At 42.5% G+C, this 12,049-nt stretch overlaps 1 protein-coding gene across 1 annotated transcript in view; it reads left to right on the top strand.

Moving 5' to 3' along the window:
- Window positions 1-1,088: 1,088 nt before the first annotated feature.
- Window positions 1,089-12,049, top strand: part of LOC110531227 (inactive dipeptidyl peptidase 10) — a 37,061-nt gene continuing 26,100 nt past the window's right edge. The window contains exons 1-5 of the mRNA XM_090185020.1: window positions 1,089-1,297; window positions 9,506-9,620; window positions 10,202-10,297; window positions 10,437-10,531; window positions 11,192-11,263. Coding sequence (XP_090041146.1) covers window positions 1,259-1,297; window positions 9,506-9,620; window positions 10,202-10,297; window positions 10,437-10,531; window positions 11,192-11,263 — 417 coding nt within the window. The 5' untranslated portion in view covers window positions 1,089-1,258. The remainder of the gene's footprint in view (window positions 1,298-9,505; window positions 9,621-10,201; window positions 10,298-10,436; window positions 10,532-11,191; window positions 11,264-12,049) is intronic.

Below are 12,049 nucleotides of genomic sequence, written 5' to 3'. Positions count from 1 at the left end.
GAATATCAACTGACGTTCTTCACCTAGCTGTAAATCAACGCACACATTGCGGTTACCACAGCCACAGTGTCAAAATTAGCTTTATTGTAAAAAAAGATTTGTCTTAATTTAAGGTTAGGCATAAGGTTAACAGTGTGGTTGGGTTCAAAATCAGATTTTATGAAGATACATTTTTAAATAGGTGGCGTTTATGCCTTGTGGTTTGTGGTAACTATTGGCGACTGCCCCATTAAACGACTGATGTTAGCTCTGATCCAGTATCCCCCAGTCCAGGCTTTCCTCCCCACAGAGCAGTCATTTAGCTTCTCTCTCATGGGAAAACGCAAAACTCAAATCAGCTTCAAATGCAGCATACAAGAGTGAATAAAATGGGTGAAATATTTATGAACATCTGGGAAAATCTAATCCATATTACATTATAATGGTGAATATTATGATGACAATAATTATTGAGCATTAGTATTAACATGAATTATCATTATTGTTATATCATATTGATTGATAACATATTAACACATTGATATTTCTACAATTATTAGGCTATTTGAACTCAGTAGCTGTGATTTATGGTTTTGACTAGAAGTTACTTTTTCGTAGCAGGTTAGGAGAATTAACGTGGCAGGTTAGGAGAATTAGGTTAAGTTTAGGATAAAGGTTAGTTCAAATGCTCCCCTAACCTGCTACGAAAAGTCACTCCCGGTCGTAGCTGTGCTCCATCGAGTCAGAACCGTGATTTACATGGCATATGTGTTGCTCCAACATGACTACTTACAGCCATAGAATGTTGCTGAACCAGAGGTTACGACTGTGTCTTGATTAATTTCAGAGTTTATCAACTGGGTTGGGTAGGTTACTTTCTAACTGTCACAATTACCTGTCCAAAATTGTAATCAATAACATAACTTTTGGATTAGCCAAACTCAGTAACGTAATCTGATTACTTTGTAATCAGTGAGGAAGCAAGCAAATGGCCATAAACAGAACACACACACACATACACTCCCTCCCGCTGAGATACTGTAGAAGAAGAGAGAGAGAGAGAGAGAGAGAGAGAGAGCGAGAGAGAGAGAGAGAGAGAGAGAGAGAGAGAGAGAGAGAGAGAGAGAGAGAGAGAGAGAGAGAGAGAGAGAGAGAGAGAGAGAGAGAGAGAGAATTTTTACTTGGACAACTTGTGAACATCGCAAGTGCATTCATCCAGATCAACTGCTGAAAGGAGCATGATTTAATTCCAGGAAGAAGCTTGTTGAAGACAGCAAAGATGATTGCCACTACTCAACAGAACATGGGCACGGACCTGGTAAATGGCTCTACTCAATACTGTTTCGTTTTTTTTTTTTTATGTTCCCAAGATTGTTTTTTATTTTATCATAGAGCAGGATCTGCGTTGATCTCATTGCATAAATCTCTCTGATGAGCATGGCGATAACATTACAGTCGCAGAGGTCTGTGTGTGCGTGTGTCTACATGTGAGCGTATGCGCTTGAAGGATTGTCTAAATGCGCCTGTTTTTATATTTTATATCTCTGTCGTGACCAGTCAGAAATAGTTTTTACATTTAAATCAACATGATATGATTATCAATTAATATCTGTCTTTCCTTTGTGCTCTTTTATTCGTACTTAATATATCTAATCAATACAGGCATCTCTTGAACAAGCTTCTGTGTGCACTGCAGTGGTCGCAGTGGTAACCCCAATACCGGTATTCCCCTCTTCAATCGCAAACTGTTTTGATGTAGTGATTTTTTTTGTTGGTAAACTGATTCAGTTAAATTATGTAGGCTATATTTTAAAACACATCATACTGCGTGTCGGTTGCGGTTATAGCAATTAAAATGCTGTAGTCATGGCTTACCCATGCCAAAGGGCATATAGGCCTACTTTATTAATTGATTTATAGCCCACAGCATGTGGATAAAGAGAGATCTGCAATCGAGGTGTGAATGAGGCACACAACTTGCAGCAGGTGATGGACAATCTAATTTATTCTGTAATTATATGAAGTGTATAGCCTCAATTAAGTTGATTTAAAATCTGAATAGCAAAGTTGACTTATTTAACACCAGACCTTATTTTACCAGCATTTTCATTTCACACTTTTTGCCACTGTTTTTAATGTCATATTAATTTCCCCCCATGTACTGAATAATGTCCACTGCATGGTCATTCAGCAGCTCTGTGAGCCTATTCAAACAGAGAAGTTGCAACAGTTTTTGCATGTAGCTGTCTCTACTTGCAGGCTGTCAATAGGTTGCAGAATTGCTGATGCTCCAGAAATGTAAAAGTAACCAAATGTGACTGTAGTTGGTTGCTTCTTGGTGGACAGTTGCTGATAGCTACATACATACTGTTTTTAATTAATAATCAGAGAAATATTTTGCTCCTGGATATTAGTTAGTATTGCGATATGCTTTCCATCTCCACTACAGCAGTACTTTATAGCCTTGCCAAGTCTAATTAAGAATACCCATTACCTTCTCAGCGACAGCAACAATTCAGCCGTGACGGCATTTTCAGTTCAGAGCTGCACTATTCATTTGGTTTACAAATCATGTGTCAGACTGTCAACAACATTGTTTTTAAGCAGTGCTGTGTTAGGTTGCATTGGTAGATTTTATACTGTGCAACATTGTGAATAATTGAAAATAGATGATAAATGTCTTTCCTGTCTGAAGTGGTCAGTGGGGAATGTTTTATGTCTCCCAACAATTTAGAATTGATCCATTTACATTTTGTAGGTTAAACAAAGAATCCACAAAACACTAGTTAGTGTATCTTTCCCAGGCAAATGTTTCTCTGCCAAGCAATTCATATACTGCACCTCCGTGCTTGGTTCTGTTTCCACAGATTTGATCTGTGATGGGGTGGTTGAACAAGAAGAGTGTACTTTAAAAGGATGCATTTACAGTTGAAGTCAGAAGTTTACATACACCTTAGCCAAATAAATTTAAACTCAGTTTTTCACAATTCCTGACATTTAATCCAAGTAAAGAATCCCTGTTTTAGGTCAGTTTGGAAAACAACTTTATTTTAAGAATGTGAAATGTCAGAATAATAGTAGAGAGAATGATTTATTTCAGCTTGTATTTCTTTCATCACTTTCCCAGTGGGTCAGAAGTTTACATACACTCAATTAGTATTTGGTAGCATTGCCTTTAAAATTGTCTAACTTGGGTCAAACGTTTCGGGTAGGTTTCACAAGCTTCCCACAATAAGTTGGGTGAATTTTGGCCCATTCCTCCCGACAGAGCTGGTGTACTGAGTCAGGTTTGTAGGCCTCATTGCTCGCACATGCTTTTTCAGGTCTGCTCACAAATTTTCTACAGGATTGAGGTCAGGGCTTTGTGATGGCCACTCCAATACCTTGACTTTGTTGTCCTTAAGCCATTTTGCCACAACTTTGGAAGTATGTTTGGGGTCATTGTCCATTTGTAAGACGCATTTTCATCCAAGCTTTAACTTCCTGACTGATGTCTTGAGATGATGCTTCAATATATCCACATAATTTTCCTGCCTCATGATGCCATCTATATTATGAGGTGCACCAGTCCCTCCTGCAGCAAAGCACAACCACAACATGATGCTGCCACCCACGTGCGTCACGGTTGGGATGGTGTTCTTCGGCTTGCAAGCATCCCTCTTTTTCCTCCAAACATAACGATGGTCATTATGCCCAAACAACTCCATTTTTGTTTCATCAGACCAGAGGACATTTCTCCAAAAAGTACAATATTTGTCCCCATGTACATTTGCAAACCATAGTCTGGCTTTTTTATGGCGGTTTTGGAGCAGTGGCCTCTTCCTTGCTGAGCGGACTTTCAGGTTTTGTTGATATAGGACTTGTTTTACTGTGGATATAGATACTTTTGTACCTGTTTCCTCAAGCATCTTCACAAGGTCCTTTGCTGTTGTTCTGGGATTGATCTGCACTTTTCGCACTAAAGTACGTTCATCTCTAGGAGACCGAAGGCGTCTCCTTCCTGAGTGGTATGACGGCTGTGTGGTCCCATGGTGTTTATACTTGCATACTTTTGTTTGTACAGATGAACTTGGTACCTTCAGGTGTTTCAATCGCTCCCAAGGATGAACCAGACTTGTAGAGGTCTATTTTTTGACTGATTTCTTTTGATTTTCCCATGATGTCAAGCAAAGAGGCACTGAGTTTGAAGGTAGGCCTTGAAATACATCCACAGGTACACCTCCAATTGACTCAAATGATGTCAATTAGCCTATCAGAAGTTTAAAGCCATGACATAATTTTCTGTGATTTTCCAAGCTGTTTAAAGGCACAGTCAACTTAGTGTATGTAAACTTCTGACCCACTGGAATTGTGATAGTGAGTTATAAGTGAAATAATCTGTCTGTAAACAATTGTTGGAAATTTTACTTGTGTCATGCACAAAGTGGATGTCCTAACCGACTTGCCAAAACTAAAGTTTAACAAGAAATTTGTTATTGGTTGAAAAACGAGTTTGACTCCAACCTAAGTGTATGTAAACTTCCGACTTCAACTGTATCAGTCCTGTGTCAGAACATGCACCTCTCGCTCATATCAATTATTTAGCAGACTGTCACGGTTTTCTGTATGGGAAAGAGAGTCAGACCAAAATGCGGCGTGGCTATTGTGATCCATGTTTAATGAAACTGAAGCAACACGAATCCAACACAAAAACTACAAAATGATAAACGTAACGGAAACCCAAACAGCCTAATAGTGGTGCACATACACACAGACCAAGGACATCAAGACACTAAGGACAATCACCCACAAAACCCAACAGCCTAATACTGGTGCACATACACACAGAACAAGGACATCAAGACACTAAGGACCCACATAACCCAACACCAAACAGCCTAATACTGGTGCACATACACACAGAACAAGGACATCAAGACACTAAGGACAATCACCCACAAAACCCAACACCAAACAGCCTAATACTGGTGCACATATACACAGAACAAGGACATCAAGACACTAAGGACCCACATAACCCAACACCAAACAGCCTAATACTGGTGCACATACACACAGAACAAGGACATCAAGACACTAAGGACAATCACCCACAAAACCCAACACCAAACAGCCTAATACTGGTGCACATATACACAGACCAAGGACATCAAGACACTAAGGACAATCACCCACAAAACCAAACAGGCTACCTAAATATGGTTCCCAATCAGAGACAATGACGAACACCTGCCTCTGATTGAGAACCATATCAGGCTAAACATAGAACTAGACAAACTAGACATGTAACATAGAATGCCCACCTAGACCAACCAAAACATAGAAACATACAAAGCAAACTATGATCAGGGTGTGACACAGACGCTCTTATCCAGAGCAATTAGTGTTAAAATTAGTGTTAAGTGCCTTGCTCAAGGGCACACCAACAGATGTTTCACCTAGTCAGCTCAGGGATTCAAACCAGCAACCTTTCAGTTACTGGCCCAACGCGCTTAACCGCTAGACTACCTGTCGTTATCTTTTATTCTCCTCTCCCTCATAGTTTACAGCAGTATCACACTCCCTTCTCCCCAGGGCGGACACAGCAATGTAGAGGAGTGGGATAGGTTCAGCAGCCATATAGTGTACTGAGAGCCTTTTTGTACAGTCATTTGCTATTGCTTGGTGGGATGCATGGTAGGATGCATGAAAGGGAATAGAGAAAAGGGCTGCAGGGCTCACAGCAGAGGAGGCTTAAAGCAGTGGATTTTTCCATGCAACTGTGGCAGGTGCTGTTGAGTATATGATATTAGGGCAAAAGTGTCATCCTCCTCAACCCAAATCCAAAGCCTACCACCTACAACCTTTGAGGATGTGAGAGGCAAGTGAGAAAAGGCAAATTGTTGTAATTCTGCCAAATAAATGGCGGTATAGATGGCGGCACTGTGTTTATTGAAATTGTATTATCCAAAAGGTCACTTCAATCATGGCGTGGCGATACAGCTTTCAAATCCTTTGAAGTTTATAGCGGAGCACTGGCAGTGCTGTTGAGGTCCTTGCACATCACCCCAGTTATATCTATTTAAACCAGTCAGAAAGTGGGAAACTGCTTCATAATGGCTACTATTTAACTGAGGTACCAAAGAGATATTGACATGGCAATGCATTCAAATAAAAGTTATGTGTTAATGGTTCATCTGCTTTTGTCCCGTGAGATCAATTACAGTGAATCGTTAAAACAAGATGCTGGTAGGCTCATTGTATCTTCCAAAAAATAGTTGCTATTACAGTTTTGTCTCTTAAAATGTAATGGTTGACTGGCTTGCTTGATCTTCAAATATCATGTCTTGGTACATCTTGTTTTTCTTTCTGGTTACTAGTGATTGGTTGCTGCAGAATTATGTAGCTGGTGGGATTTGGATATGTAGATGAGAGTCAGCATGTCTCAACAATAGCTTCATTAGCTGTGATTCTGCTCCCGATGATTTATTGTGTTATTTTCACCGCATGTTCCAAAGACAGACAGACAAGGAGATCCCCAGAGTCTAATTTATAAACTACCTCTGGTGCATTGGGAGCAAATTGAGCAATTCTATTTTGTGTGGTTTCCCTTTTTGAGTCTGTAGCCAACCATACAATTAAGGTGTTTTGATTACAGTCTACATACAGTATGTGTTTCAGCATGTGTTTTATCTGTAACCGTTAGTTGAGTTTCTCAGTGAAGAAGGGGTCAGGTTATCGGACCAGGGATTACGCAAGGATGTGTCATATTTTGTGGGGCGAGAGGCTTTCTAGTGACCCACCTAAAGTCCCTTTTACCGGCTGCTCGCTTTCTATGAATTGTTTCCCGCTGGACCTTGTTCAGCTGCACACTGTACCGATCCTATTTGGTTGGTTGAGGGGAATTCCCTTGGTCTGCTCTGTCTGTTGGCCATGGTGGGAGGGGAACTCTGTTATCTCTCACTGACGCTACAGACGTAGTCAGCCCTGCAAATGTTTGCAGAGGTCTCTCCCCAAGAGATACATGTTTGGTTGCACATACAGTACGAAGCTCCATTTAGTCTATAGACTAGAGTATAGACTGCCTGTGGGTTGGTTTGACTGACAGCATCATCAAAGCTTTATCATAGGCTCCTCTTGACTCTCTCTCGGATGGATGGCTCACAGAGCAGTGTATTGTACATTATAATTGTTTTATTGTCCAGATTCCTTTTATCGGGTCACCAAAAAGCGTGCACTGGTGATATTCACATGTCAATCTAACCCCTCATCTGTCCACCTCTTCTGGCAATCAGTGCTGTGCTGAATCCTTGATTCCTCAGATGTAGCGTCGCCATCATTGAAACCCACCCAGAATATGGTGGATGTGTGTATCCACCCTTGAGATTATCTTCCCGTCTCCTCTATCTGTGTCTCATTTGCAACTTTGACATAACTCCCTCTTCCCCCAGCCAGCATGCACAGGGTTCTCCCGCTCTATCTGATGTGCTTCCTGTGGTGGTGCATCCCATTAGAGGGGATGTTTCAGCAGAGTGTTGCATGCAGTAGTAATTAGGGAAGGATTTTGAAATCAAAACACTATCTGTGGTCGAATCAGAAGAGCGAAGGGAAATTACATGAACCGTGCCTCTCTGTTAGGGTCTCCTCTGTGTGTGTGTGTGTGTGTGTGTGTGTGTGTGTGTGTGTGTGTGTCTGCCTGCTAGGGTCTCTTTTCTTCCATATCTTACATAACACCCAATCAGAGGGAATGATGTTGATCGGGTCCACTATTGTACAGCACAGGACTGTGCACTGTGTTGAGAGAACAGAGAGAATTACAGAGATAGAGTATAGCAGCTACAGTCAAAGAAAGGAGCACATCAGGGGAGGACTTATTGGTCTGGAGCTCTGGACCTGTGTGGAAGGGTGCACGTTCCATGAAAGGTGAGTTAGCTACCTAGAAGACCAACATGATGAGGTGTGATGATGGGAATTAATTTAACAAAAAGTTCAAGAACACAAGGTGAAACATAAATAAGATGGAACATTACAGTACAAGAAACAGCTGCTGTAGGAATATTGCGTCTGTATATTCTCCTCCAATGCTCCTCAAAGCTCTACTGGAATAAGGAAGCCACAGTATCAGTCACGATTAAATACAACTGCAGACGATTCCAGAGTCCTGATATATAGTGTGTAGCTGTCTGAGACAAGACACCGGGGCATTATATTCATTGGAGTGTGAGAGCGCAATCACAATGCAGCCATAAACCTCATGGCCTGGCCCTGTCCTCAAAGCCACAGAGCCATGGCCAGCTGCTGTTTTCCATCACCCTCACCTTTCCGCAGGCCTTGATGGAGGACAGGAACAGCCATGGGGATTGCTGGTTGACATATTGCTGATCCTCCATCCAGCCCTGTGTTACACCAGCTGTCTCCGAACCACCACTATACAGCCACTGTTGCATTCACACACACACATCTCCACTTATGCAATGTACAATCCCCAACCTCACATGCTCTCAACCTATCTGCATACTGAAAAAACTTAAACCACAATCACACAAGACACAATCATAAAAGTAAAATCAAACAGTTGACATAACAACGAGAAAAGGGCCATGGAGCATATTATTGTTACCAGTAGAACCAGAAAGGGAATGATATCTGTACATAGCTCCACACTTCATAGGCTAATCTTGAGATAATACTCAACACACAGTATATCGTTTCATGTTTCATGTTTTATGTGTACCCCAGGAAGAGTAGCTAGTGCTTTTGCAACAGCTAATGGGGATCCTAATAAAATACCAAATACTACACCGGCTCTGATACCCTTCAGATGTGGCAGGACTTGCAAACTATTACGGATTACAAAGGGAAACCCAGCCGAGAGCTGCCCAGTGACGCAAGCCTACCAAACAAGCTACATTTTGTCTATGCTCGCTTTGAGGCAAGCAACACATAACCATGCATGAGAGCACCAGCTGCTCTAGATGACTGTGTGATCACAATCTCCATTGTCAATGTCAGTAAGACTTTTAAACAGGCCGCAGGCTCAGCACATGCTCTGACCAGCTGACAAGTGTCTTCACTGACATTTACAACCTCTCTCTGACCCAGTCTGTAATACCTACATGTTTCAAGCAGACCACCATAGTCCTTGTGCCCAAGAACGCTGTGCCCAAGAACGTGCACCCTTCCACTCTTCCTCCCAAACCCTACCCTGTGCCCCATGAAAGCTGTTACAGGTGAAATGAGGCGACAGATTTGAGAAATTAAACCATGACAGAAATGATAGTCTGCAATTAATTAAACATTTTTCCCTGGCAAAGGAGAAGTCTAAATTACACATTTTTCTGTCATAGTGAGAGTACGAAACTGTTATTTCCCCAGAGACTGCCTGTTGCCTACGCCGCAGATCTGCTTGTCTGAGAGCGAAATACTCACTGTGAGGCTGTGGAAATGAAGCGGCACTAATGTTCTCTCCCTCAGCTGTGTGTGTGGACATTACACTCATCGCTGTGTGTCTGTATGTGTGTGTGTGTCTGTGTGCTTCTCTTGTTAGGACATGCATGCTTCAGCCGGTCCACCTCGGAACTGGAAGGGCATTGCAATCGCCATGATGGTGATCGTTGGTGTTCTATCACTGGTCAGCCTTTCAGTCATCATGCTCACACCTGGTAAGATGAAACACATAATGGGAGAGGGAAGAGAAGGAATGGGGGAGGGAAGAGAAGAGAAGGAATGGGGGAGGGAAGAGAAGGAATGGGGGATGGAAGAGAAGGAATGGGGAGGAAAAGAAAGATGTAGAGAAACAAATAGAGAAAAAGAATGCAGGAGGGAGAGAGAAAGAGAATAAAGGCAAGGAGGGGTGAAGGGGGTGAGTGAGATGGAGGCTTGAAGAACAGAGAGAGAGAGAAAGAGAGAGAGGGACGGAGAGAAGGAGAGAGGATGCAGTGGGAGGAGTGAGAACAGAGACTCCATCAGATTAACATATCAACAATGACATTCACAATTTGACAAAACAAATCAACACTGACAAATACAAAATTCCCCTGCATTGAAAAGAGACTCAGACAAAAGACGAGACTCCAGTGCTATGCTAAGAACAAGCTGAGCCGCAGCACCAGCTGTGCCTTGGATCTGTGTGAATAGAGGAAGCTTCTTGTTCATTCCGGGTGGAAATGACAAGTGGAGTGTTTTTGTCCATTTGTTTTCTCCCACTTTCTCATTTCTCTCGCTTTCTCTCTTTCTCTGGAAGATGAGTCTCACCTGTTTCTGCGATCCCGTCTCACCATGGAGGATCTGGAAAGTGAGAAGTATACAGTTCACGACCCCTGTGTGACCTGGTTGGATGGTAAGAGCCTTGATACCCTAAAGCGGGGGAACGAGATAGAACATGTATAGGGAAGCCAAGGCAAGCTCCCATTCATGTTATATTGAGTGAACCAACCAAAAGGTAACCATTTCCCTTCGGCCTGTGTTGTCCCTTCCAGAGAATGAGGTTGCGCTCAGAACCAGAGAGGGTCATGTCCTGTCCTACAGCCTCCACTCCAACATCACAGCTACCCTGCTGGACAACAGCTCTTTAGTGAGTAACGGCCCATAACGGCCCTGCAGGAGAGGAGCTGTATTCCACTATTGATCGGCTCATATAAGGAGTCAACCAGGCAAATTCAATAGAGACTGAGTGGTCCTCCCAGATGGAGAAAGAACTATAGAACGACTGTTAAACCAGTAGAGAGCAGTAGTAACTATACAGTTAGATAGATATGCAGTGACAGTTTAAGCTCTTTTGGGTCTATTTGGTTCCCTCACTGTTCAATTGAAGCCTTCAACATACGGCTTCAAAGAGATTTTTCAAGCAAGAGCCTCACTTTGAACAACACCGCCTGGCTCTGTGCGACACTGACAGACTTATGTGGGTCATTGCCTAGGAGCTAAGCAGGGTTCTGTTGTCAAGATGGGGATATGCTGTCTCCTCTCCGGCTCTCGCCAGATTCTCACTTGGTGTATCATCTCTGTTGCCATGTTAATCCCACACTGTAGCTGTAAGCCTACAACAGTAATTAGCATTCTGCTCATGATATATGCAGACCTACTATAACTATGGCCATGGCTTCCCAAGTGCAGTCCTATCTCTGATATTATCTACAACTACTTAGCTCCAGGGATGTTGTTCTTGAAGGTTAAGTCTCATATTAGATCTAGGGATGTTGTTGACATGTTTATCTTACCATGTTTTCTACAGGATTTGACTTACACAAAGTTCCATGTGTCTGCAGACAAGAGGTTTGTCCTGTTGGCATACAACATTCAACCGGTGAGTGACTCTGGTTATGACCAAATAAAATGCTCAGCAGAACCATCTCTTTTACAGTGCCAATCTTCATCAATAATCATACCCACTGTCAAAGCAATTCTCCAAAGACACCAAAGATTATTTGATTGCAACAAGGGTTTCACACTCACTTTCATTGAACACATTAGTTTTACACAGCAATGCCACAAACTGATTCCAGACCATCAGAGAAAATCAATTGAGTCAAATCTGTTTCCGTTTGCGACTAATGACAGGTCTATTTCCCAACTGCATTGTGACTGTAGTACAATGATGCCATGCATTCTAATCCGGCCTTTAGAGTAAATCCCCTTATGAAACAGTTAGAGAGAGGGAGAGAGAGAGAAATAGGGAGAGGGAGGGAGAGGGAGAGAGAGAAATATGGAGAGGGAGAGAGCGAGAGATATATGGAGAGGGAGAGGGAGGGAGGGAGAGAGAAATAGGGAGAGGGAGGGAGAGAGAGAGAGAAATATGGAGAGGGAGGGAGAGAGAGAGAAATATGGAGAGGGAGGGAGTGGGAGGGAGAGAGAAATATGGAGAGGGAGTGAGAGAGATATGGAGAGGGAGAGAGAAATATGGAGAGGGAGAGAGAGAGGGAGGGAGAGAAATATGGAGAGGGAGAGAGAGAGAAATATGGAGAGGGAGAGGGAGGGAGGGAGAGAAATATGGAAAGGGAGAGGGAGAGAGAAATATGGAGAGGGAGAGAGAAATATGGAGAGGGAGAGAGATAAATATGGAGAGGGAGAGGGAGGGAGCGAGAAATATGGA

Source organism: Oncorhynchus mykiss, chromosome 9 (assembly GCF_057628025.1).
Source record: "Oncorhynchus mykiss isolate SJ-2025 chromosome 9, ASM5762802v1, whole genome shotgun sequence".
Taxonomy (NCBI): Eukaryota; Metazoa; Chordata; class Actinopteri; order Salmoniformes; family Salmonidae; genus Oncorhynchus; species Oncorhynchus mykiss.
The sequence above is the reverse complement of the archived record's forward strand: the minus strand, read 5'-3'. Positions and strand labels throughout refer to the sequence as shown.